Raw genomic sequence first — 27,966 nt, 5'->3', positions numbered from 1 at the left:
CCTTCCAAGACTGAACCAGGAAGAAATAGAAAATATGAACAGTCCAATCACAAGTAATGAAATCGAAACTGTGATTAAAAATCTTCCAACAAACAAAAGTCCAGGACCAGATGGCTTCACAGGTGAATTCTATCAAACATTTAGAGAAGAGCTAACACCCATCCTTCTCAAACTCTTCCAAAAAATTGCAGAGGAAGGAACACTCCCAAACTCATTCTATGAGGCCACCATCACCCTGATACCAAAACCAGACAAAGACACTACAAAAAAAGAAAATTACAGACCAATATCACTGATGAATATAGATGCAAAAATCCTCAACAAAATACTAGCAAACAGAATCCAGCAACACATTAAAAGGATCATACACCACGATCAAGTGGGATTTATCCCAGGGATGCAAGGATTCTTCAATATACGCAAATCAATCAATGTGATACACCATATTAACAAATTGAAGAATAAAAACCATATGATCATCTCAATAGATGCAGAAAAAGCTTTTGACAAAATTCAACACCCATTTATGATAAAAACTCTCCAGAAAGTGGGCATAGAGGGAACCTACCTCAACATAATAAAGGCCATATATGACAAACCCACAGCAAGCATCATTCTCAATGGTGAAAAACTGAAAGCATTTCCTCTAAGATCAGGAACGAGACAAGGATGTCCACTCTCACCACTATTATTCAACATAGTTTTGGAAGTCCTAGCCACGGCAATCAGAGAAGAAAAAGAAATAAAAGGAATAAAAATTGGAAAAGAAGAAGTAAAACTGTCCCTGTTTGCGGATGACATGATACTATACATAGAGAATCCTAAAAATGCCACCAGAAAACTACTAGAGCTAATCAATGAATTTGGTAAAGTTGCAGGATACAAAATTAATGCACAGAAATCTCTTGCATTCCTATACACTAATGATGAAAAATCTGAAAGAGAAATTAAGGAAATACTCCCATTTACCATTGCAAAAAAAGAATAAAATACCTAGGAATAAACCTACCTAGGGAGACAAAAGACCTGTATGCAGAAAACTATAAGACACTGATGAAAGAAATTAAAGATGATACCAACAGGTGGAGAGATATACCACGTTCTTGGATTGGAAGAATCAATATTGTGAAAATGACTATACTACCCAAAGCAATCTACAGATTCAATGCAATCCCTATCAAATTACCAATGGCATTTTTTACAGAACTAAAATTTGTATGGAGACACAAAAGACCCCGAATAGCCAAAGCAGTCTTGAGGGAAAAAAACGGAGCTGGAGGAATCAGACTCCCTGACTTCAGACTATACTACAAAGCTACAATAATCAGGACAATATGGTACTGGCACAAAAACAGAATCATAGATCAATGGAACAAAATAGAAAGCCCAGAGATAAACCCACGCACCTATGGTCAACTAATCTATGACAAAGGAGGCAAAGATATACAATGGAGAAGAGACAGTCTCTTCAATAAGTGGTGCTGGGAAAACTGGACAGCTACATGTAAAAGAATGAAATTAGAATACTCCCTAACACCATACACAAAAATAAACTCAAAATGGATTAGAGACCTAAATATAAGACTGGACACTATAAAACTCTTAGAGGAAAACATAGGAAGAACACTCTTTGACATAAATCACAGCAAGATCTTTTTTGATCCACCTCCTAGAGTAATGGAAATAAAAACAAAAATAAACAAGTGGGACCTAATGAAACTTCAAAGCTTTTGCACAGCAAAGGAAACCATAAACAAGACGAAAAGACAACCCTCAGCATGGGAGAAAATATTTGCAAATGAATCAACGGACAAAGGATTAATCTCCAAAATATATAAACAGCTCATTCAGCTCAATATCAAAGAAACAAACACCCCAATCCAAAAATGGGCAGAAGACCTAAATAGACATTTCTCCAAAGAAGACATACAGACGGCCACGAAGCACATGAAAAGATGCTCAACATCACTAATTATTAGAGAAATGCAAATCAAAACTACAATGAGGTATCACCTCACTCCTGTTAGAATGGGCATCATCAGAAAATCTACAAACAACAAATGCTGGAGAGGGTGTGGTGAAAAGGGAACCCTCTTGCACTGTTGGTGGGAATGTAAATTGATACAGCCACTATGGAGAACAATAAGGAGGTTCCTTAAAAAACTAAAAATAGAATTACCATATGACCCAGCAATCCCACTACTGGGCATATACCCAGAGAAAACCGTAATTCAAAAAGACACATGCACCCGAATGTTCATTGCAGCACTATTTACAATAGCCAGGTCATGGAAGCAACCTAAATGCCCATCAACAGACGAATGGATAAAGAAGTTGTGGTACATATATACAATGGAATATTACTCAGCCATAAAAAGGAACGAAATTGAGTCATTTGTTGAGACGTGGATGGATCTAGAGACTGTCATACAGAGTGAAGTAAGTCAGAAAGAGAAAAACAAATATCGTATATTAATGCATGTATGCGGAACCTAGAAAAATGGTACAGATGAGCCAGTTTGCAGGGCAGAAGTTGAGACACAGATGTAGAGAATGGGCATATGGACACCAAGGGGGGAAAACTGCGGTGGGGTGGGGATGGTGGTGTGCTGAATTGGGCGATTGGGATTGACATGTATACACTGATGTGTATAAAACTGATGCCTAATAAGAACCTGCAGTATAAAAAAACAAACAAAACAACTAATACTAAACTTTCATTGGTTTATTTGTATGGAAATATGTTAATATAAATGTTTCAGACATTACATGAAATTTCTAAAAATCTTATATTTGTATTTGTATGGAAATATGTATGGAAATATGTTAATATAAATGTTTCAGACATTACATGAAATTTCTAAAAATCATATTTGTATTTGTATGGAAATATGTATGGAAATATGTTAATATAAATGTTTCAGACATTACATGAAATTTCTAAAAATCAAAAAAAAAAGATAGCATTTAATTGATGATATAGACTGACGGTGCTGTGGGAGTTAGACAGGCAGTAACTGAAGGAGAACCACCATTTATACAAGGAAGAGAGAAGGGAACTTTGTCGAGCTTAGCCCTGTGTTTGGGCTGGGTATTTCACTGTATAATATCGTTGATTGTCACAGCAATCCTGAAAAGGTAATAGGTGTGATTCCCACTTTACAGATGGTATAACCAAGGTCCAGCTTATAGTTGGTGAACTTGAGATTCAACCCTAGGCTTGTGTGGAATCAAAGGCATGCACTTTTCTCCTCTCTCAGAGTGACATTTCTTCAAAGTAGGTCCTGTGCTAGATTTTGGAGGTTTCTTAAAATAACTTTTTTCTAAATATAAAAATATACATAATGTAGAAAATTTGGGAAATATAAAAATCATCTGTAATGCTACCACTTAGAGATAACTATGATTACTAGTTTGGTGTATATACGCATACATATATGCATCTATCACATACATTATGCATATATATGACTATTACTTAACTATATATTGTATATTTTTCATGTAAAATCAGTGTTATATATTATTTTGTTTGTTTTCTTTTTCTTTTTGTAAAATATGGTGATCATTTTCCTATCATTAACGTTTTCTAAAGCATATCTTTTTTTTCCATAAATAAGATTTTTTATTGGTAATAAAATCAGCAAACTTTATATGGTAGAAATATCTCAGAGTATTTTTACACTAGGGGAAGACTTAGCAAAGGCAGCCAGTTTATTTGACAACACATTTCCTTTTTTATTTTATTTTATTTCATTTTATTTGTTTATTTTTCCTCATCAATTACTTCTTTTTTTTTTTTTTTTACTAAAGCATACCTTTTTTTTTTTTTTTTTTTTTTTTTTTTAGCAAGCTTTCCCTTCCACGAGGCTTGCCTCTTTATTGGCTTTTTTTTTTTTAAATTAATTAATTATTTATTTATTTAATTTATTTATGGCTGTGTTGGGTCTTCGTTTCTGCGCGAGGGCCTTCTCCAGTTGCGGCAAGCGGGGGCCACTCTTCATCACAGCGCGCGGGCCTCTCACTATGGCAGCCTCTCTTGTTGCGGAGCACAGGCTCCAGACGCGCAGGCTCAGCAATTGTGGCTCACGGGCCCAGTTGCTCCGCGGCATGTGGGATCCTCCCGGACCGGGGCTTGAACCCGTGTGCCCTGCATTGGCAGGCAGACTCTCAACCACTGCGCCACCAGGGAAGCCCTAAAGCATACCTTTTTAAGTGCTACAAAGAATTCTACCATGTGTATGTGCTATAATTGGTAACCAATCAATCCCTCGTTAGAGTTTAAGCTCTTTATAGCATTTTGCTATAAAATATTTATCATATTTTGATAAGCATTTTTGTGACATATTTAAAGTGTACATCATGGTGATTTGATATACAGGCAGACCTTGTTTTATTGTGCTTTACAGATACTGCGTTTTTTACAAATGGTTTTTGGCAACCACGCGTTGAGCAAGACTGCTGGCATCATTTTTCCAACAGCATTTGCTCACTTCTTGTAATATTTCAAACCCTCCACCAGCAAAAAGATTACAACTTGCTGAAGGCCCAGATGATGGTTAGCATTTTTTAGCAATAAAGTGTTTTTTAATTAAGGTGTGTACATTGTTTTTTTAAGACATAGTGCTGTCGCGCATGTATTGATAATATAGTGTAGTGTAAACATGGCTTTTATATGTACCGGGAAACCAAAACATGCATGTGACTCACTTTATTGTGATTGATATCTCCTCTATTGCTGTGGTCTGGAACTGAACCTGTAGTGCCTCCCAGGTGTGCCTTTATGTATATATTGAGAAAGTATTCCCACCTCTAGTTAACTAACACATCCGTTACCTCGCATTTTTTTGTGTGTGTGAGAACATTTAAGTTCTACTCTCTTGACAAATTTCAGTTATTACCATACAGTGTTATCAACTGTAGTCACCTATCTTTTACATTAAATCCTCAGACCGTATTCAGCTTATAGCTGAAAGTTTATACCCTTTTTCTATCCTCTCCCTATTTCCCCCACCACTATCCCTTGGCAACTACTATTCTACTCTCTGTTTCTATGACTTTAACTTTTTTCTTTTTCTTTTTTTTTTAGATTCCACATATAAGTGATATCATGCAGTATTTGTCCTTGTCTGGCTTATTTCACTTAACATAATGCCCTCAAGTTTCATCCATGTTGTCACAAATGACGGGGTTTCCTTTTTCATGGCTGAATAATATTCCATTGTATATACCACAACTTTTGATGGACACTTAGGTTGTTTCCATATCCTGGCTATTGTGAATAATGCTGCAGTGAACATTGAGAGTGCAGATATCTTTTCGATATCTTGTTTTCATTTCCTTTGGATGTACCCAGAAGTAAGGTTGCTAGATCATATGATAGTTCTGTTTCTAATTTTTTGAGGAATCTTCATACTGTTTTCCAGAGTGATTGTACCAATTTATAGTCCCACCAAGAGTGCACGAGTGTTCCCTTTGCTTCACATTTTTACCAATACTTGTTATGTTGTCTTTATGATGACAGCCATTCTAATAGGTGTGAGGTCATAACTCATTATGGTTTCGATTTGTGTTTCCCTAATGATTAGTGATGTTGAATACCTTTTCATGCACCTGATAGCCCTTTGTATGTCTTCTTTAGAGAAATGTCTATTCAGATCTTCTGCCCAATTTTAAATCGGATTGTTTGTTTCTTTGCTTTGAGTTTAATGAATTCTTTATATATTTTGGATATTAACCCTTTATCAGATATATGATTTATAAATATTTTCTCCCATTCCGTAGGTTGCCTTTTCATTTTGTTGATGGTTTCCTTTGCTGTGCACAAGCCTTTTAGTTTGCTGTAGTCCCTGTTGTTTGTTTTGCCTTTGTTGCCTTTGCCTTTTGGTGTTGATAAACATTCTTGTATAAAATTTTTTGCACATTTCTCTGATGACTTCCTATCAAGTGTATGTGTATTTTAAGACTTATTAAAAACCGTCCTCCAGAGAAATTATGCCCTTTATACTCTCACCAGTGGCAATGTATGAGAATACCCAATTTCAGATATTCTTTCCAATACTGAGTAGTATCATTAAAAAAAGAAAAATCTATTCTAATTCGACAGGTAAAAAAATGACCTCTCAAAATTTTAATTTGCATTTCTTTGACTACCAAATAGGGTGAATATATGTTGGAGTTGTCATCTTGAAGTGCTGCCAGCCTTGGATCTCCCTCTTCTTCTAAGAGCCATAATGTATGAAGAGAAGGTTAAAAGGCTTCATCATGTTTATACTAAATTACTTCACGTCCTATCTTTTGGCAGATCTCTGACATCTACATTAGTGGAGAATCAGGGGACATGTCAGCTAAGGAGAAGCTGCTCCTGTGGACCCAGAAAGTGACAGCTGGTTACACAGGAATCAAATGCACCAACTTTTCCTCCTGCTGGAGTGATGGGAAGATGTTCAATGCACTTATTCACCGATACAGGTAAATACAGTGGAGTTTCAGTGGGCCTGGAGAGGCTTCTTCTCATCTCTTGTTTGTAATCAGCTATAATGCCACATTTCCCCTCAACCAACAATCCAGGCTCTGATTCATTTTATTTATTTTAACAAGGAATATGTATTGAACTCCTACTATTCCAGGCACTGGGCTCATATAGCAGTGAAGAAAACAGCTAAATTCTTGCCCTCATGGAGCTTACTTTTCAGTGGGGAAGATAGGCAATAAACAAATAAGTGTATGCTGTCTTACAGTGGTGAGTGCAGTGGAGGGAAAGAGAATGATGGGGGTTGTGGCATTTTGGACAGAGTGGTCAGAGGTGGTCTCTCTGATGAAGATGTTGGAGCAGAGTCACAGATGAGGAGTAGTGGGCCATGCAGGTCTCTAGGCTCAGCATGTTTCACTCGGAGGAAATAACAAGTGCAAAGGGCCTGTAGTGGGGACTTGCTTGGAGTGGGTGAGGAAGATAGGAATTTTGAATGACGAAAATCAAAATTTATTGTACTCTTAGTGGTCATGAACACTCACAGGGAAAGTTGATACCTTTCCCTTGAAATCCAACAAACCTACTATTACGTAAGTTTAGAATTATGGAGCACTGGGCTCCTGGAGTGTGAGTAAAAATGGGACTAGCGCTCCTCTAAGCCTCTTGCTTTCTCTCTAACTCATCCAGTGTTTTTCAGCTCTGAGTACTCTTAAGAGGGTTTCTTTGTGTGAACTCCCATGTGCTATGTAGCTGGGGGCCTTTCATATACTTTGGTGGACTTTTACAGACCTGATCTGGTAGATATGGAGAGGGTACAGATCCAGAGTAACCGAGAGAATCTGGAACAGGCTTTCGAAGTAGCAGAAAGACTGGGCGTCACCCGGTTACTGGATGCAGAAGGTGAGAGCTGACTGAAGTTGATGATGTTTGACATATATTCATTATTCCTTCCCCCAGCGGGTTCCTTTGTTCTAAGAAATTTCTTGCCTTTTGTCTCTCAGATGTGGATGTGCCATCTCCAGATGAAAAGTCTGTAATCACTTATGTGTCTTCTATATATGATGCCTTCCCTAAAGTCCCTGAGGGTGGAGAAGGGATCAGTGCTACGGTAAAAGAACACTTCCCTAAAATACCTTCTGGCTATGATTTGTTTGGGTGGAATGTATTGATTAGAGTAGGTTTCTTAAGCACTCAGTGTATACAGAGCACTTTTAAACAGAGCAGACTGAATCCACATCATCTTTATACATGGTTATTGTCCTTGGTCTGTGGGAATGAGTCTAGATATCACTAATTTTGCAGTGTCCAGCATAGGCTATTCTAGGTGTCAGGAAATTAAATCCCATCTTGAGAGTCCTTGAGGAGCTTTGAAACTGGGACTCTGAGCATTAAACTGAATGGCTGTGTCTGTGTAGGCAATTAGAGGAAAGGATTTCATGTGGTTTGGGATGGCCTGAGCTGCTTTCTCCTGTGCTTGTCTTGCATACTGCTAACCAGAAGGTGTGTGATATCTACCTTTTGGCAATAGGAAGTAGACGCCAGGTGGCAAGAATACCAAAGCCGAGTGGACTCCCTCATTCCCTGGATCAAACAGCATACAATACTGATGTCAGATAAATCTTTTCCCCAGAACCCTGTTGAACTAAAGGTAAAGTCATGGACTTAAATTGTTTTTTGTAAATTCACTCTGGGGAGTAAGTCTCAGAGCTTGTTGCTGCTGGCTCCTGGGTGAGGTGGTATGAAAAATTAGACCGGGTTGCTTGCATTCATTCACCAAATATTAATTTTGTAGGCACTTTATAATCAATATATACACTTCAAAGAGACAGAAATTCTGGCCAAGGAGAGAGAAAAAGGAAGAATTGAGGAATTATATAAATTATTGGAGGTAAGGAAACTTATCATTTGCTGAGACTTAGGGTTTGCTGGTGTGCTCTTTGTTGCTTCTTTGTTAGGCAGATTCCCTGCATCTTCTTCCGAACCTTCATTGTAATAGCAGTATTCTCAGGGTGACAAATCGAGCATCACTCTCAGGCTGCTCTTGAAGATTGACGGTCAAGGGGAAGTATCAGCCATCTCTGTTTTTTAAAGGGCCTGTTGAAAATTGGCATACAGTTATTCAGAAATCTTGAGTTTTATACATGTTTTCCTGTTTCTCAGAGGGAAGCTAATTCTTTCCCTAGGATAGAAAGAAAAGAGACTTTCCTTCACATTTTGATTCCTAGAGAATTTGAAGCTGTAGAGATGGGCATTTAACCTTTCCACAGTGGAGGGGAGGGGTATGGAGAGGACAGGAGGATTTATGGAAAGTATAGAAGGAATGGAAGGGTTTCAAGCAAGTGGTCCATGTATTTTTTTTTTTAATAAATTTATTTATTTTTGGCTGTGTTGGGTCTTCATTGCTGTGCACGGGCTTTCTCTAGTTGTGGTAAGTGGGTGGCTACTCTTTGTCGTGGTGCACAGGCTTCTCATTGCGGTGGCTTCTGTTGTTGTGAAACACGGGCCCTGGGCGCACAGACCTCAGTAGTCGTGGCTTGCGGGCTCTAGAGCGCAGGCTCAGTAGTTGCGGCGCACGGGCTTAGCTGCTCCGCTGCATGTGGGATCTTCCCGGACCAGGGCTCGAACCCGTGTCCCCTGCATTGGCAGGCGGATTCTTAACCACTGCGCCACCAGGGAAGCCCCCTAGAGGTGATTTTTTTTCTCTCACCTAGAGGTGAGGTACTGCTAAAATATTTGGTTGTTTTCTCTTATTAGACAATGGGGAAAACTGCTGAATGGCTGGGTAAAGAAGCAAAGAATTAATTAAAACTGGGACCTGAGGGCATGGCTGTTTTGGGACTAAAAGGGTTATCTCTGGGTTTTTTAGGTATGGATTGAATTTGGCCGAATTAAACTGCCTCAAGGTTATCACCCTAATGATGTGGAAGAAGAGTGGGGAAAACTCATCATTGAGATGCTGGAGCGAGAGAAGTCACTTCGACCAGCTGTAGAGAGGTGGGTTCAGAGCCTGAAGGTGACATTACTTACTGGGCTGCTTTGAGCCCTGCACTTGACTGTGGTCTTGATCTCATTTTAGGCTGGAATTGCTGCTACAGATTGCAAACAAAATCCAGAATGGTGCTTTGAACTGTGAAGAAAAACTGACATTAGCTAAGAATACACTGCAGGCTGTAAGTCTGACTATTCTATCTCACTTCTTATGTCACATGTTTTCCACTTCTAACCTTGTGCTCTAATGGTTGAAGTCAACAGTTAAGGGATCCAGCTTCCTTTCTCTTGGAATTACAGTGGAATTGAACCGCGTGGCTCCCTTGGTCCTGGTGGGTGGGAGTAATGGGAGTTTTCCCACTCTTCTTCTCCCTTTCTCTCTCAGGACGCTGCTCACCTGGAATCAGGGCAACCAGTGCAGTGTGAGTCAGATGTCATCATGTACATTCAGGAGTGTGAAGGTCTCATCAGACAGCTGCAGGTGGATCTCCAGATCCTAAGGGATGAGAATTACTACCAGCTAGAAGAGTTGGCTTTTAGGTGAGGAACATGGGACTCAAACGGAGGGCTTGCTTACTGCTCAGGCTCAAGGATCAAGAGTCGGGCACTGAATCTTGTAACCTGGATGCTAGAAGTCAGCGTCTCAGTGGGGATGTTATAGGTATTTGGGGCAGGAAAATTCTCATGGTAGAAGACAGTTTTCCCTTTACTGTTGGCCCTGCCCACTAAGTACCTGTAGGGTTCCCTAATCTTTGTGTGGCATCTTATAACGCCCCCACATGCTTCAGGGTGACTGCAGCCGTGTGGGACCACGTCTGCTTTTAGAACTGCTGGGGTGATTCGATGTAGCATTTCATGGAGGAGGAAACCAACACCCACAGAGGGGATGAGGATCTTTGTACAGAGCCGAGACTAAGAGCCGCATCTTTTGACCCCTAATCCATGGTTTATTCTGTTATATCATCCAAGAGTTATAGGAACTGGTATTGATTTACTTGCCTCGAGTTAATGCTGTGACTTGGCATTTGCCTCAGTGACAGCTCTGAACGATGAAGATGTTAATAATATCACCTTGCATTCACAGAACACGTTTTCTTTCTCAAAACACTTTTCCTAATATGATCTCATTTTTATTTTTACTTCATCCTTGTCAAATGGATAGGGAGGATTTTATCTTAAAAAGCACGTTACAGATTTAATCTTTTCTTTCTCGTCTTCCACTTCAGGGTCATGCGTTTGCAGGACGAGCTGGTTACCTTGCGTCTAGAGTGCACAAACTTGTATCGGAAGGGCCATTTCACTTCACTTGAATTGGTTCCACCCTCTACTTTAACCACTACTCATCTGAAGGCAGAACCCTTGACCAAAGGAACCCATTCTTCTTCTACCTCCTGGTTCCGAAAGCCCATGACTCGGGCTGAACTTGTGTCTATCTCCTCCTCTGAAGATGAAGGCAACCTCCGATTTGTGTATGAACTACTGTCTTGGGTGGAAGAAATGCAGGTGGGTGTATATTCCAAATGCTTATGCAGTGCACTGAGGTTTACTGGATCCAGCAGCTTGTCTCAGAGGGTTAGGTTGCTCTATGTGCCTTGTATAGATCCCCTCAATTATTGCTGCTACCTGGGTCCCAAGCCTCCTTCTCTATTAAATTTTGAAAGGGTAGGTTCAGTTCAGATCCTCAAAATCCCATACTAAATGCATAGGCTTTTCTAATTTGAAGCCCTTCAGGAATCTTCCCTTCAGCCAACTGTGCTCTAAGTGGGAGCTGGTGGAAGAAGTTGCAGAGTCTGTAAATCTGTTATCTTTTCTGAAATGCTCTCATTGTCAGAGGAGCTGCTTCTCTACTGTTGTTTTTGTCTCAGCTCTTAAGAGTAAGCAAGACTGCTGTGTTTCACAGTTCTCAGGGACATTATTTACATGTATTCTAGGATAATGGTTCGAGTTCGAGATTGTCCTCTTATCCTCTAACCCTTTTGTTTTGTGTTAAATTCTTCCCATCGTCTGAGGATGGATTTTCCATGTACCAATAAATAAAAATATTCAAAGGCAAGCTGTTTTACAATTATCTTCCGTTGGCCAATAGTTGGTGGCATGAATGAAGCTTAGTATTTACAGATATTTATTTCTTATCTCCATTCTGATTGTGAAATGAAGAGACCCCATAAAGGGAAATGCCTAAACTATAAAGTTAAGCATTTCAGCCTGTGGGAACGCCTTTCTGGTTGGCAAATGCAGGGACGTATTCCCATAATGCAGCAGCAAAAGGCTGCTTCTGCTGCTATAGGTGTTGGGGTTTATTCTCCAGCTCCTTGGGGGTGGTTATGGCATACTTTCCTGTAAGAGACCAAGATGGAGATAGTTTAGATGTCCTTTTTCTCAATCCCCTCTCCCCAGCCCCCTTGTCCAAACTGATTCTGACAGTTTTCTTTATCCCCTCTCCCCAGCCCCCTTGTCCAAAACCGATTGTGACAGTTTTCTTTTTCTGCCAACTTAGCAGTAAATTATATTCGTAATTTTTCTTTTTTTCAGATGAAACTGGAGCGAGCGGAGTGGGGCAATGACCTGCCTAGTGTGGAGTTGCAGCTGGAAGCACAGCAGCACATCCACGCCAGTGTGGAAGAACTGGGCTCAAGTGTCAAAGAGGCCAGGCTGTATGAGGTGTGTGGCATTCAGAATCCACTGTGGGAGGCTGGGGTGGCTGTGCGCGACGGGACAGTGCCCAGCGCAGCTGTTCCTGCGGAGAAGAAGGGTACCCACTTGCAGCACTTGCCCACAGCTCCCCTCAGCACATGAAGCGTCTCTTGCTCTTTGAAATAACCCTGTGAGAAAGGTGTTTTTTATTTAACCCCTTTTTAGTAAAAAGAATAGTGATACTGAAAGCTAAGGTCAAAATTAGTTAAGTAGTGAATGCAGTTTCCAAACTCAAGCCCTCTGCTCCAAAAGTTCATGCTCTTTCCACTTCGCCATCTACCTGCAATAGAGAACTGGTAAGAAAAACTCTTCACTTGGTCTCTCCTCTCTCTCACTCTTTCTATCTTCCCATTTTAAATTTCAGCTCCCCTCTTCCAAAAAGCAGCTGAGTAGTTGGAGGAATCACCAGGTATAGGTTTTGCTTAGAAACCTCCCAGAATTGCTGGAAGCACAAGACCATGAGGTCACGCAGGTGTGCTCACTCTGCTGGACTGTTCCTCACTCAGTGCTGCTCTGAGCTATCAAATCTCACCTGGAGATTTGCTGTGCAAGATTTGCTGAGAAAGCTTCAAGTTTTCTCAGAGTAGCCAATCTCTGTCTATGTGCAGACGTAATATTTACATAGTTGAAATCATGCTGTAGACATAGTTTACTTACTCTTTCTCTAATATATTTTTGTTTCATTCCTTTCTTATCAGGGAAAAATGTCCCAAAATTTTCATACCAGTTATGTTGAAACTCTTGGAAAGCTGGAGACACAGTATTGTAAATTGAAGGTGAGTTTTGACTAACTCTCTTTTGTTCTGTTCCTGGAGAATGTGGTTCCCTAATTCAGAAGGCTCTTGGTTTGAGCCTGTTTTGGTTTTCTGTTTATTAGTTTATATTGTTTACTGTGCAGTTGTTCATATGTATCATAACATTTTCTCAATTTTCTTAATGGATCAAAAACCACTGCCCCAGGAAGTTTTAAGTAAGTAGAGCTTATCCTAGTTATCATACTTCACCAAAGCAGTGGGTATATGTGCTCTGAGGCATCAAAACTAAGTCTCCCCCCGCCGCCACCCCCACCTGGCTTGCGGGATCTTAGTTACCCGACCAGGGATTGAACCAGGGCCCTCGGGAGTGAGAGCGTGGAGTCCTAACCACTGGAACACCAGGGAATTCCCAAAAACCAAAAGTTTAAGATTGACAGGGAGGGGACTTCTCTTCTGTCTGTTGTTCTTCATTCCTGTCTTTCAAGATGTCCAGAGTAGGACAGTTCCAGGATCATTGTTTATCCAGGGAGCCCCACACAGACCTGGCGTGTTCTCACTTCTAGCTGGGATTGACACGGGCTCTCTGGGAGTCCTATACCAAACTTGTACTAAATTTAAGTCTGTGGAGAAGCACCCAGAGATTGAAAAAGCAAGGCTAAGTTCATTTTCTCAGCTATTCTTTGCTTTGATGTCAAATATGATATATCCTACAGATGAAAGCCTAGCAGTCTAACCTTGTAATCCTGCCTTTGTCTAGGAAACTTCTAGCTTCCGGATGAGGCACCTTCAGAGTCTGCATAAATTTGTCTCCAGAGCTACAGCTGAGTTGATCTGGTTGAATGAGAAGGAGGAGGAGGAACTAGCATATGATTGGAGTGACAACAATCCCAGTATCTCAGCCAAGAAAAATTACTTCTCTGTGAGTCTAGCACAACAGACCTGTCATATTTTGTAATAGCAGCAGAAGGAGCCAGAGGGGCTAGTCTGCTGAGAGCTTGGGTTTCTGGATTTGCATTTTGTTAGAGAGAAATAGGGACCCCGCTTAATGCATCTGTTCCTGTGAGAAAGTGTATATGGAGAGAGGGGAAATCGAGCCCTAGAATGAATTTATTTAGAATGCATTAAGAAAGGCAGGGTCTTGGGTGAAGAGAGCAGCAGTCTGCAAATTGAATCATTTCAGAAGAAATATAACTTTGTGGTCAAGGTTATAGGCTTTGGAATGAGATAGACCTAACATCAGATTCTTATTCCTCCACTTATTAGCTCTGTGACCTTGGCAAGTCATTTACTCTCCCTAGACCTCTGTAAAATGAGAAAATAGTAGCACTTCAAAGCATTGTGTAAAAGGTTAAGTAAGATTTAGTAAGTTAATATAGCAAAGCACTTAGTATAGGGCTTAATATTGTTTAACTGAGGTATATTCTTGGCTTCTTACAAATTCTGAATTCTCTTTAATTCATTCAACAATTTTTTGGTCTCCATCTCTTGGTTTGTAAAATGGGAAGGAAAATTCAGCATTGGCCGATGCAACAATGCTTTTTATGCTTTTCAGTGAAAGATATAAAGTAGGATTTTTTTTTTGTTATTTTCAGTTTGCCCACATTTCAGAGAGTTTTTCAGGATATTATGAACCCCATGAAAACAGGAAGATTTTTAATAGCACTTAACTTCATTAGAGAATGGTATGTGATTCTTCTGAAGTAAAGAAGAAACAATAGATACTGTAATACAATAAACAGTCTGTATGAGAACAGAAATTAGGCTACGGTAGAGACATAAAGAAAGTGAGCATCGAGGAGAAGGGGTCAAATCTGATAGTGAGGATCAGTGCCCAGCTGCACAGAAGAGCTGGCATCTAAAGCAGGTCCTAAAGTGTTAACAGAATGTAGAGCCGGAGGAGGGCACTGCAGCTGAGGGTACAGTCTGAGCAGAGCCAGCCAGTCAGGGATGCGGATCAGGTACCGTGTTCGGTGGGTGCTGACGTGAACCATCCAGCCACGTTCCCTCCTTTCTTGCCTTGAGTCTCATCCTGTGTGACCCCACTTACTCAGGTCTGGCTCAGATCCCATATCCTTTGTGAATCATTCTCCAGTAATTCCAGCACTTTTGCTCTTCTCTGAAATCTTCTGGCATGTACTGTTTATGCCTCTCATTTTGGCACTAACCCTGGGTTGCGGGCTCCTTTAAAGTAGGGCAGGGAACACGGTTTTTTCTTTATAGCTACTCCTCCCTTAACAGGCACTTATTGAAAACAATTGAATTCAATTTTCAGGAATTGACAATGGAACTGGAGGAGAAACAGGACGTGTTTCGGTCTCTACAAGATACAGCCGAGCTGCTGTCCCTTGAGAACCACCCAGCCAAGCAGACTGTGGAGGTGTGTGACTTGAAGGTGGGAGGGTCAAGTGCTCAGAGGTTGTTACTATACAAGTATTCAAAGCAGAGACTTAGCTTTGCTGAGGGACTTGGAGCAAGTGTCAGTGAATCATGTGTCCTGGATCTTCTCCCTTTTCTTCCCAGCCCCCAAAAGACTGCAAACAGTTTTGTTAATAGTCTAAGGAGGATACTACGAGAAACAACAGAAACGATATTGACTCCTCGCTTCACGGGGAAAGTGACTTGAACCGTATTTTTTCTTTTCTTTTCTTTTCTTTTTTTTTTAAGTGTTTTTTTTTTTTCCCCCCCACATTGTGAGGCTTGTGGGGTCTTAGTTCCCTGATCAGGGATTGAACCTGGGCCCTCAGCAGTGAAAGCGTAGAGTCCTAACCACTAGACCACCAGGGAATTCTGAACCATAGTTTTTCAGATAACTGTCTAGACAGACCCTGCGTGCCTTTTGGTGTGGTGCCTGTGCTCGGAGAAGAGAGGCAGCGGAGGAAGCCAGGAGAGACTGGCTTAGGCCTGGGTTTTGCTGACCAGGTCATTTAGTTGCAAGTGAGTGTGGAAGAGGCCTTTTCTGGGTAACCCCTCCTAACAAAACCATGTAGGATGAAAGACAAACCTCTGTCTCGTGGGAAGCTTTGAGCAGATGCCAGTCAAGTATCTCCACTTATCCTCTGTTGGCCTCTCTAGCATTAGCAGAGGTGTACTTGGAAGAGCACATCGCACATGTGTAGCAGGTCTGTTAAACCCATGCCCTTCTGTCCGTGTGCCTGGTCGTTGCAGGCTTACAGTGCTGCTGTCCAGTCCCAGTTGCAGTGGATGAAGCAGCTGTGCTTGTGTGTCGAGCAGCATGTGAAGGAGAATAGTGCTTACTTTCAGGTACGTGGGCTAGTGTGTGTGTGTGTGTATGTGTGCGCGCACGCAGAGAGGATGAGGAGGATATTTTTTTTCATTCAGGCAAGAGATTGTGAGTGTGATTGCGTGTGTTGGTGTGTGCCTGCAAGCATGCACACGGGAGGGGTGAGGTTAGAAACACATCTGTATCAGTTACCCTTTACTGTATAAACCACCACCCCAAAAGTTAGTTGCTTAGAGCAACAACCGTTAGCTCGAGATTCTGTGAGTTGGCAGTCTGGGCTAGGCTCAGCTGAAGGCTTTTTTTCATCTTGCCTGGGTGACGTGTGGCTGTAGGCAGTGGGCAGGCAGGTTGGGGGCTGGTTGGCCCCAAATGGTGTCACTCACATGTCTGACAGTTGGTTGGGGTGATCGGGTACAAATCCACATGCAAGTCTCTAGAATCCAGTAGGCTATCCTAGGCTCCTTCACAGAATAGCTGTGTTCCACAAGCAGCCAGAGAAGGCAGGCCCTGGTGCACAAGCATTTTTTTCTGCTGTCACGTGTATTAATGTACCATTGACTAAAGCAAGTGATGTTCCCCCGCCCAGCTTCAGGCGGGGGAGAAATGGACTCCACCTCCTGATGGGAGGGGCTGTAAAATATTAGAACCGTTTTTTGTTTTTTTGGTTTTTTTTTTTTCTTTAATCTATTGCTACATCAAGAACATACTGCTTGGGCTTCTCTGGTGGCGCAGTGGTTAAGAATCTGCCTGCCAATGCAGGGGACACGGGTTCGAGCCCTGGTCTGGGAAGATCCCACATGCCGCGGAGCTACTAAGCCCGTGCGCCGCAACTACTGAGCCTGTGCTCTAGAGCCGCTTGCCACAACTACTGAAGCCGGCCTGCCTAGAGCTCATGCTCCGCAACAAGAGAAGCCACCGCAATGAGAAGCCCGTGCACTGCAACGAAGAGTAGCCCCCGCTTACCGAAACTAGAGAAAGCCCGCGTGCAGCAACAAAGACCCAATGCAGCCAAAAATAAATAAATTAAATAAAAAATAAAAAAAAAAAAACCAACATACTGCTTGTTTTCAGGTGAGGGTGGGAAGAGGAAATAAGCTCTTATCTCTGTTTGGATTTGCTCTTAATTAAATAAGCTCCCTGATCATTTTGTAATCATATCAGTGAATTGAGACACTCAACCTCTAGGCTTTTCATGAAATAAACCTGACAGTCAAGTGCTGTCACTAGCCAAAACTCAAGGGGAAAGAGCGGTGATTTCTGAGGAGTGAAGCAGACTAACTGTTCTATTGGGTTCAGCGGGCTTTGTGGCAGTTGTCACTACTGTTTCCCTGGCATGGCATTTGTAATCCACGATTGTGTAATCAGCAGGCACAGTCAGGTTGTTTTTTCTCCATTATCACCTTGGTGTTGTGACGTATTGAGCGCAAGGCACCGCTCCCTCTTATCCCGACAGTTCTTCAGTGACGCTCGAGACCTGGAGTCATTCCTGAGGAACCTCCAAGAATCCATCAAACGGAAGTACTCCTGCGACCACAGCACCAGCTTATCCCGCCTGGAGGACCTGCTGCAGGACTCCATGGTGGGTGTTGCGTCAGTGGGATGATTGCCTCTGAGAAGCAGAGTAAAAACCCTATCAGCTGCTGCTCTTTATATCCTTGAACGCACCAGGGCTGGGGGTCCCCATTACAAAGTTTGTCTCACATTCAATTAGAGTGTAATCAGCGTTGTTCCTTTCCTTTTTTCTTTTCTTAAAGAAGTGGCTGATGAGTCCCTTGGGTGTGCTGTTGAAGCAAGGGCCCAGCCATGTGCCCCTGAGCCACGTAGCGCTCATCAGAGTTTCTTCGCATGGTTCCTATTTTAATTCAGTCGTTGGAGCCAAAGATGGGGGTGTGGAGCATGAAAAATAGGGTTGACGGGATTAGCTGGCACCAAATTCTTTTTTGCTCTCTCGTGCAAAGAGAATAAAACAAAACACCAGTGAACTAGACCTGAGCCAATTTTTTCCTCCTTGGGAATTTTCTTTCGGTAATGATGAGGTATTTGAAACATTAAAATCTTATATAGGTGTAATGCCGTATTTGTTCAGTTTATTTATGTAGTGGTATTAACTTTTTAAAAATAGTTTTGCAAGTAGTATTTAATCCAAATCAGTTTTACATTTATTTTCTCCAATGAACTATTCCTTCAGGGGTGGTGGTAGTAAAATCACCAGCAGACTACTTATAGTTATTGAGCATATAGTACACAGAGTTCGCAAGACAGGGCTCCAGCTACAACTCTGATTAAGATGGAAATGTATATGTAATAGGGAGATTACTTTTCCTGTGTGAGAAATGCGAGTAGTCTCACGTTTCAGTAGAAAATTATAAATAAGAGAACCAGAATAACCCAAAACAGTGTCATTTTATTCGTGGGTGAGACTTGGGAATTAGTGAACATGAGCTGATTTTTTAAAAAACACTTTCAGGTATTGTAAAGCTATGAGTGGGTTTAGATTCAGTGTTTCACCTGAGCAAATAACCTGTGAATTTAATTAATTTGGAATGAAGGGTAAAGACCTGACTTTTCCGATGTTGTCTCTAGAATGTCGCTCTTGGAGGTACATCAAGTATGAAGGAGGAATCTAATAATCCGTGGCTATTATCTCCTCCCTCCCACAGAGTACCTTCCTGTCATAGGGTAACTCCTCTGCAATTGTTGTCATATCTTCTCTTCTCGAGGGTCGCTGCTCTGTTCCCTCCTCTCCAGGTCAGGGGCATCGGGTTGGCGGCGTCATCGGGGCATGAAGTCACCTGGGTCTGCTCCTCAGCTTGTCCTCAGCTTGTCCGTCAGGTTCGGGAGCATCTGTCATGGCTTCTGGTTCTTTTCAGACCTTTTACCACGCTGAGCACTTGGTCTCTGGAGCTTGAGACGTTTGGCTGTGGGTTAGACAGAAATTGACTTCTTTATTGCAAGGAACCTGAAATGGGTAGACCAGCTCTCAAGAATGGAACAGTGTGGCTGTCTCCCTGACCTATTCCATTCCTCTTTCTTAACTAATAAGTTAAAGTTGTATTTCTTCCAATCATGCTCCCGGGGACAGGCACAGGTAGTTTATTTAAGCATTTCTTTTTATTTACTTGCATATTCTTTTTTTTTTTTTTTAAACATCTTTATTGAAGTATAATTGCTTCACAATGGTGTGTTAGTTTCTGCTTTATAACAAAGTGAATCAGCTACAGATATACACACGTTCCCATATCTCCTCCCTCCCGCATCTCCCTCCCTCCCACCCTCCCCATACTTGCATATTCTTAATTCTTTAATGGCATTTCTTAACATTATTAACTCTTTACTCTCATCACATCTACTTCCATCCTAAGAAAGCCCTCTTCCGGGGACTTTTTTATACCTCAAAATGGGCTTGAAACATCCTGGTTAAGAGATAAAGCTTATCTTTTACTCTTTAATGGAATTGGTAGTAGATTGCTACCAATTTCGTTGACAGGAAGTTCATTAGTTTTTAAGAAAATTGGGTTTGCAGAGACTTGAGTATTTCAATTTTGCATGAGACCTCTTTCAAATCAATCAAATTTATATAAATACAGCACAGCAAGACTCTAAAAGGCAAACCTTAAATCATTTGTCCCAGTACCTTCACCAACAGCATTGGTTTATAGATTGTTGGTTGAAGAGCTAAGATCTTTCTCTAGAAAGTTTGATTCAATTTAAGAAAGTAAAATATTTGTAATAGAGCTTGGGAGATAACATTATTTAAAAAAAGAAAAGTTTAAAAGAGCACAACTCTAGCTTCTCCTAAGCAGAGAGGCAAGAACTGGCTTCTACCAGTGAGAAATTGAATAATAATAACAACCACAACCTAGTTATTATCATTGTTTTTAACTTCCATGTTCTCTGAACCTTATTTGGCAAACTCCTTTGTTAGCTGTATAGCTGTATTTGGCAGCTAGAAATTCTTTTTTTTTAAATTTATTTATTATTTGTTTTTGCATGTGGCTTTATGGTTCATTGAAAAGGACACAGGGAGAACGCTGCAAATTTTGAGCATAAAAGCACTTGGTAGCAGACAGAAGCATCCTCTGCTGTTTTCTTTATCCCTATGTTTCTAAGATGGCTCCACCAAGGATCCCTACTTAACCGAGAAGTGACATTCTCGGAGGGAGTGGAGCATTCAGTTTTCTTTGTTGACTGAGTCTCCCAAGGAGCAACATTAATGTCTTTTTGGTTTTCTTCCCATTTTGTAGGATGAAAAGGAGCAGCTTATACAGTCCAAGAGTTCCGTTGCCAGTCTTGTTGGGAGATCAAAATCCATTGTTCAGCTAAAGCCACGCAGTCCCGACCATGTGCTAAAGAGCACCATTTCCATCAAGGCCATCTGTGACTACCGGCAGATCGAGGTGAGGAGGTGGAAAGGGTACTTCCCGCTCCAGAAGGAAGCAAGGGAGAAGGGAAGCCTTCAGTTAGGGTTATGATAACAGGGAAAGGTCAAATGATAGAATTCTTCTATTAGAACTTAAACATGCTCAAATCTCTTCTATCATGAAAAAAATAAGCCTCAACTCTTATGATCTTGACCTGCTCCCTGCCTCAGTAATTGGCATCATTATCCACCCAGTTGCCTAAGTGTGGATAGAAACGGTGCTTTGTAGCACCCAGGAGAGATCCATGACTCCTCCCCTCTTATTCCCCACAGCTAGTAGGACTATCAAGTCAGTAGTATCAATACCTTGTAAATAAGTATCCCTCAAGTGTACTTCTTTCTGCCCCTGCTGCTACTACAAGTTAGACACTAAGTTTCTTTCACTTGGATCATTGCATCAGCCTCCCCATTCAATGCATTCTTATTATTATTATTATTTTTTATTTATTTATTTATGGCTGTATTGGGTCCTCGTTTCTGTGCGAGGGCTTTCTCTAGTTGCGGCGAGCGGGGGCCACTCTTCATCGCGGTGAGCGGGCCTCTTCACTATCGCGGCCTCTCTTGTTTCGGAGCCCAGGCTCCAGACGTGCAGGCTCAGTAATTGTGGCTCACGGGCCCAGTTGCTCCGCGGCATGTGGGATCTTCTCAGACCAGGGCTCGAACCCGTGTCCCCTGCATTGGCAGGCAGATTCTCAACCACTGCGCCACCAGGGAAGCCCTCAATGCATTCTTTATCCTACCACCAGCATGGTCTTTTAAAAAATTAATTAATTAATTAATTTTGTTTTGGCCACGCCGCGCAGCATGTGGGATCTTAGTTCCCCAACCAGGGATCAAACCCACGCCCCCTGCAGTGGAAGCGCAGAGTCTTAACCACTGGACCACCAGGGAAGTCCAGCGTGATTTTTTTTTTTTTTTTTTTTTTTTAACATCACTCCCCTGCCTAAGTCCTACAACAATTCCCCATTTCTGTGTAGAAAGTCTAAATTCCTTAATGTGGCTTTAAGGTCCTGAATAATCTCTTTACCTCTCTAACCAAGACTGGGCCTCATGCCTTCCATGCATTCCCTGGTAAATCGCATTTGTCACACAGTGTTGTAACCAAATACTGCATCAGAATATGTGGAATATAGACCATGGTTTTGTTGGCTTATCATTTTAACCATTTTTATCTCTAATGGCATAGCACACTTCCAAGCACATAATAGGCTCAATAATATTTGTTATACAAAGGAACAAATGAACTTTTCCTGTACTTTTCTTTGTCTCAGTATTTCTGTCTACAAAATAGAGATGATATTTTTGGTTACTTGTCTCCTAAGAGAAAGAATTGGTGATTTCAAGGCTTAAACATTTCAGGGATTTGGGTGGGGTGACAGGAAGGGAGGAAGAAGAAGTATCAGAAATGCAAAGTTGTGAGTATTATGTCCCTTTAAGTTTTACCCTGTTGGTTGTAGGTTCAGAGAGATTGCTCTTTCAGGTCTTACAGTCTCCTTATAAATTTCATATACTGAGTTACTTGACATGTAACAGGCATTTAATAAACAGTTGCTTCCTTGATTTATTTCATTTCACAACTTTCCCTAGGTTGTTTATTTATACACATTATCCTTTTGTCTAAATCAGAAACTCTCCCTAGGTGAACTCCAAACGATTGGAGATCTCCAAAACGATTTTTCCTTAAGGATTTCATAGCCTTGGGATCAGCCACCAGGTAATAATAGGTTGTTGGTTTATCCATTAGCAATGATTTGTAAATTTGTCTGTTCAGATCACTATTTGCAAGAACGATGAGTGTGTGTTGGAAGATAATTCACAGAGGACCAAGTGGAAAGTGATCAGCCCCACAGGGAATGAGGCAATGGTGCCATCAGTCTGCTTCCTTATCCCCCCACCCAATAAGGATGCCATGGAGATGGCCAGCAGGTAACTCAGCTCAACTGCCGCTCTGTACTTCCACCTCTGCTGTTTGGCTGGGTGAACTGATGGAGGTTATGAATCTGCGTTTGTGATTTTGAACAGAGAGACCAAGTTTTGCAGATCCTTTTGGGAAAGACCTCCTATTACGATATCAAGTCTTGTACTGCCAGCCACATAGTAGATTTTCAGTAAATGCTATGGTCAATTGAGATATATTCAGTGATAATTCTTTTTTTTTTTTTTAATCTTTATTGGAGTATAATTGCTTCACAATACCTTGTTAGTTTCTGTTGCACAACAAAGCAAATCGGCCATATGCATACACATGTCCCCATATCCCCTCCCTCTTGAGCCTCCCTCCCACCCTCCCTATCCCACCCCTCTAGGTCATTGCAAAGCACCAAGCCGATCTCCCTGTGCTATGCTGCTGCTTCCCACCAGCCAACTATTTTACATTTGGTAGTGTATATATGTCAATGCTACTTTCACTTTGCCCCAGCTTCGCCTTCCCACGTCATGTCATCAAGTCCATTCTCTATGTCTACCTCTTTATTCCTGCCCTGCAACTAGGTTCATCAGTACCCTTTTTTTTTTCTTTTTTTAAGATTCCATATATATGTGTTAGCATACGGTATTTGTTTTTCTCTTTCTGACTTACTCCACTCTGTATGACAGACTCTAGGTCCATCCACCTCACTACAAATAACTCAATTTCGTTTGTTTTATGGCTGAGTAATATTCCATTGTATATATGTGCCACATGGAACCAACCTAAATGTCCATCGACAGGTGAATGGATAAAGAACAGTGATAATTCTTTTTTAAATAATTCTTGGTTATAAACAGTTATCTCTCAATAGTTGATTTTTGTACTGACAGCTAGCTTTCTTCTTTATATTTTATTGAAATATGTATAAAGATTTTAAAAAGTTGAATTATACCACAAAACTTATAGTAAAAACTAGCAATCACCTCCCCCACCCCAGAGTTCTGCTTCCCAAAGTGAACTGTTTTCAACTCTTTGAGCAGATTTTTCTGGTTTTTAACATCAAGTGTCTAAATAATGTGATTTTTTTTCCTGTTACTTCTTAATTTTTTTTCAACTTCGGAAATTATTGTCTTCCTGCTCTAGGAAATTAACAGTTAGTTTTCTAACAATTAGTTTTCTACACACCTGTAATTCACTTCTCCTTTACCCATCTTCCAAATGTAGTTATGTCATGATTTTTGTTTAAAATCGGTATCTTGTTTGTTATTTTTACATTAAGTTGTTTATAGCTGAACCGCATAGTACTCTAGGGCATATTGTAAGCCTTACCCAAGCATGTCTTACCTCTCTAAATCATCCTCTGCCACTGTCCTTGCTTGTGCTCAGCTCCAGTTTCTCAAGCACTACAAGCATACTCTTGCCTCAGGGCCTTTGCATTGCCTCTGCTTGCTTCATATATTAACGTGATTCACTCCCTCACATCTTTAGTTCATCTAATCACCTTCATATACTACCACCCCACTCACTGCCTATCACTTTCTATCTCCTCTCCCCAGCAGAACACTTTATTGTTCTCCAGAACACTTAATACTGTCCAAAAGATTATAAATTTGTTTATTGCCTTTCCCCTCCCCTTAGAAGTTCTAAAAGAATAGAGGTTTTTGTCTGTTTTGTTTACCTCTGTATCCTCATCACCTAGAACCTGACGTGTAGTAGGTACTCAATAAATGGTTGTTAAAGAAAAGAATGAACGAGTTAGGTGATTGAATATATGTATGAACAAATTATTTTGTATAACTTTATGTTTCCTTAGAGCTGATAATTGTTTTGTTTTTACGTTTGCTTAGTTGTCTATTTGTATCTTATGAATTTATTCCCAAACTCTCCTATTTTACTGTAAAAGGCTTCTTAGTATGGCCAAACACCAGGTAATTTTCAGTTTTATTTTCTCTTGGAAACGTCTCTTCTGAACCATTCTGTCTTCCTTTTCCAGTCTGAACCTGCTCTGTAGGCCTGCTTCATTACTGCCTCCCTGGCATTTCCCTTCATCTTCACCCTGAAGATTCCCTTTACATCTCTTCTGTGTTGGACCCTCTGCTTCCTAGGTTCTAAGTCTTATTTATTGGTTTATTCCCTGGTTTGGGAGAGTACACTCTCCAGTAGCTTGCTGAAAAAAAGTGCAGAAGTAAATTTTTTGAATCCTGTCATATCTGAAAATGTCTTTCTTCTCCCTTCATAATGAATTGGTCAGTTACAGAATTCTTCTGGAAATTCTTTTCACTCTGAACCTTGAAGGCACTGTCCCACTGTTTTCCAGCTTCCAGGGTTTGTTGTTGAGAAGTACAGTACGATTATCATTTTTTATCATTCTTTAAGTTTATGTAACTGTAAAATTCTCCCTTTGTAGTGAGCAATACTGTCATTTTGACAAATGCGTAGAATTGTGTCCTCTACCACAGTCGTGATACAGAACAGTTTAATACTTTAACCTTTTGAATGAAATCTTTATCTCTATGAAGATTTTAAACTCCTCTCTGTCTTTAATCTTTGAAGGGGATGCTGTGTTTTCCGGGTGAGCCTTTCTCGTGCTAACCCTGAACACAAACTGGAAACTCATATCTTTCAGATCTGGGGAAATTTTTCTTGGATTATTTCTTTAATTATTTCCTTTTCTATGTTTTTTTTCTGTTCTTGCTTTCAAGAACTCCCATTTGTCAGCTATTGGACCTCCTGAACTGTTTCTCTCATTTTCTCTTATTTTCTTTCTGTTTTTTATACCTCTGTATTTTTATTCTTCTTTGAGATTTTCTGAACTTTTATGTCAACCTTACAGTCATTTTAGTGGGATTTTTGGAAAACGGAAAGTTAAACTAATGGGTTTAATGTCTGACATCCTAGCTTCTAGTTTTCCATCCTTTTCTATTTCCATCCTATTCTTACATTTCTTAGCTTGAAGAAATTCAAGGTAATTTGGTGTATGTTGAGTGTGTCTGTGTATCTGAGTTTGTAAGTCATCCGTAAGTTGAGATTGAATTAGGTATGGGATGCTAAGAAAAAGATCTTCTTAAGCCCTTCACACTACAGTTTCGTTTTATATGCCAGGTGAACTTCTTAAATTGCTATTAACTTTTAAACATTTTAGCGGTTTTGTAAAAATACAGAACACAGCAAATCGCTTTTTAAGCATTGTTGTCATTTTCCAGCAATTTCAAATGGAGTTACTTTGTCTCTATTTTTCTCTATCATTGCCTTCCCTGGGTATTCCTCTCTCTAACTTCTCATAATTATATTACATTCAGGTAACATTTATGAGATTGCTAAATATGTGCTGACATAGTGTATATAATAGTGTAGCAAATTGCTTGAGGATCTCAATTTATTTAGGTCTAAAGATTCCTGTGTTGTTAGTATTTGACTTGTTGCCTTTCTCTGCTCAGCATATAAGCTCAGTTCTGCTAAGGCAATCACATTTTCTCCTTAGAAGGTCTCTAGTGTGGAGCTGAAGCCTTAGAAAAGCTATAGCCAGGTTCTGTGTTGTTTGTAGGGTGGAGCAGTCTTATCAGAAGGTGATGGCCCTTTGGCATCAGCTACATGTTAACACCAAAAGCCTTATCTCCTGGAACTATCTGAGGAAGGACCTTGACCTTGTAAAGACCTGGAACCTGGAAAAGGTAATTATGACAGCTTTACCACAGGCTCAGAACCTATTGGCAAGTTTTTTTCAGAAGGAACTTCTTACTGTGAGACTCCTACTCACCCAATTGGTGTAAAATGGAGTCAGGGATACCGTTTTGGGGTTAGGGGCTTGAGGCTCTTAGGAACCAGAAACTTTTGCATACGTGTGTGGAGTAGGGGAATACTGTTGAATTAACCATCATTAAGGTTTACATCCAAGAGGGCACAAAGAGTGCTTCTGAGATACTAGTAATGTCCTGTTTCTTGATCTGAATGCTGATTTCATGGACAGGTTCAATTTGTGAAAAATCAGCATGTTTATAATTATGGTTTGTGTACTATTTTGTATTACATTCCCATTCCACTGAAATGTCCTCTGGCTTTTTCTCTGCAGCTCCGCTCCTCAGCACCTGGGGAGTACCACCAGGTTATGAAGAACCTGCAGGCCCACTACGAAGACTTTCTGCAGGAGAGCCGTGACTCGGCGCTCTTCTCAGTGGCTGACCGTCTGCACTTGGAAGAGGAGGTGGAGGCTTGTAAAACCCACTTCCAGCACCTGATGAAGTCCATGGAGAATGGTGTGTGCCTTGGGAAGAGGGAGAGGAAAGTGGAATGAGAGCCCTGAAGGGTGCTGCTGGACCCTTCATATAAACTAGAAAGTATCATCACCACCTTTTTACCACTTGAGTTGCTAAAAAAACTTGAGATAGAGAAAAACTTGTAGAGATGAATTCTCAAAATGAGATCATGGAAGAAGAGGCCATATTTCATTCATTATTGCTTATCAACCTATCACATTTTCCTGTGGAAATTACGTGTTTGGATCCTTAAAGATTAGTATATAATGCAGGGAGTTTGGGAACAGGCAGAAGGTTCCCCGCATAAGGCCTTGCTTTCATTCATGGAGTATCAGGTCTGCTGGAACCAGTGTTGTTCTCAGGTTTGCTGATCTCTGTTGTCGTGCTTAATGGTCTTCTGTGCTTGTGCATTCACAGAGGACAAAGAGGAAACTGTGGCCAAGATGTACATTTCAGAGCTGAAGAATATCCGGCTGCGCCTGGAGGACTGTGAACAGAGGCTAATCAAACGAATTCAATCCCCTGCCAGCTCTAGGACTGACAGAGATGCCCGGCAGGACAGTGCATTAAGGATCGCAGAACAAGAGGTAAGCCCTAAGAGCAACGGGTGCTGGATACAGAGTAAACAGTTTCAGAATGAACTGGAGGGCAAGAGAGTGTGGATCCTAAGGAATAAGGCAACAGACTCATGGCAATCCTACTCCAGAATTCTCCCCTGAAGCCTGTAAATGCCTTTCACCCATGGAAAAGCATAGTTTCAGCTCCCAGGATATTGCTGAATGTTGATTAGTTTCCTACACAGTTGGGAAGGCAGACACTGGCAAATTGTTCTAAGCGCTGCTTTTGGGCTACATATTTTAAGACTACTTAGTAGAGATGCTGCTCTCTGCTCTCTCCCTTATATGTATTGATATGTTTTATATTCTGTGACATGGTTACTGTCCGTCACATGACTCTAAAAATAGTAAGGAAAGACTCAGATTCTACTATGGCTCTGATACACACCTTCTCTGTGACTGAGCAAATTCTCTTCCTTAGTTTCCTTTCTTATAAAATGGAGGTAGTAATATATGAGTCACACAAGTTGTTTTGAAAATTAAGTGATATAGTACATATCATGAGCTTCCTGGAAAAGTAGAATGCTGTAAAAATGTGGGGTTGTATTCTTGACATAAAAGCAGCAAATATTAATTGCTTTATTAAGTTCTCATGGGCATGCAAAGAAAGTAAGCCA

The 27,966-nt window shown here is 40.8% G+C and overlaps 1 protein-coding gene across 14 annotated transcripts in view; it reads left to right on the top strand.

Annotated features, from left to right (window-relative positions):
- MACF1 (microtubule actin crosslinking factor 1) overlaps positions 1 to 27,966 on the top strand; it is a 346,247-nt gene that overhangs the window by 165,358 nt on the left and 152,923 nt on the right. For all 14 annotated transcript variants that reach the window (XM_082387379.1, XM_082387380.1, XM_082387378.1 and 11 more), the window contains exons 6-25: positions 6,305 to 6,471; positions 7,260 to 7,372; positions 7,474 to 7,580; positions 8,001 to 8,120; positions 8,265 to 8,360; positions 9,339 to 9,466; positions 9,549 to 9,642; positions 9,846 to 10,000; positions 10,687 to 10,963; positions 11,993 to 12,121; positions 12,853 to 12,930; positions 13,667 to 13,828; positions 15,182 to 15,286; positions 16,075 to 16,170; positions 17,604 to 17,729; positions 20,395 to 20,547; positions 22,342 to 22,496; positions 26,024 to 26,150; positions 26,549 to 26,732; positions 27,150 to 27,319. In XM_082387379.1, the coding sequence (XP_082243505.1) occupies positions 6,305 to 6,471; positions 7,260 to 7,372; positions 7,474 to 7,580; positions 8,001 to 8,120; positions 8,265 to 8,360; positions 9,339 to 9,466; positions 9,549 to 9,642; positions 9,846 to 10,000; positions 10,687 to 10,963; positions 11,993 to 12,121; positions 12,853 to 12,930; positions 13,667 to 13,828; positions 15,182 to 15,286; positions 16,075 to 16,170; positions 17,604 to 17,729; positions 20,395 to 20,547; positions 22,342 to 22,496; positions 26,024 to 26,150; positions 26,549 to 26,732; positions 27,150 to 27,319 (2,742 nt within the window). The remainder of the gene's footprint in view (positions 1 to 6,304; positions 6,472 to 7,259; positions 7,373 to 7,473; positions 7,581 to 8,000; positions 8,121 to 8,264; positions 8,361 to 9,338; positions 9,467 to 9,548; positions 9,643 to 9,845; positions 10,001 to 10,686; positions 10,964 to 11,992; positions 12,122 to 12,852; positions 12,931 to 13,666; positions 13,829 to 15,181; positions 15,287 to 16,074; positions 16,171 to 17,603; positions 17,730 to 20,394; positions 20,548 to 22,341; positions 22,497 to 26,023; positions 26,151 to 26,548; positions 26,733 to 27,149; positions 27,320 to 27,966) is intronic.

The sequence above is a fragment of the Balaenoptera borealis genome, assembly GCF_965194805.1.
Source record: "Balaenoptera borealis genome assembly, chromosome: 1".
NCBI lineage: Eukaryota > Metazoa > Chordata > Mammalia > Artiodactyla > Balaenopteridae > Balaenoptera > Balaenoptera borealis.
Note: the sequence above shows the minus strand (reverse complement) of the source record. Positions and strands in the feature narration are given on the sequence as shown.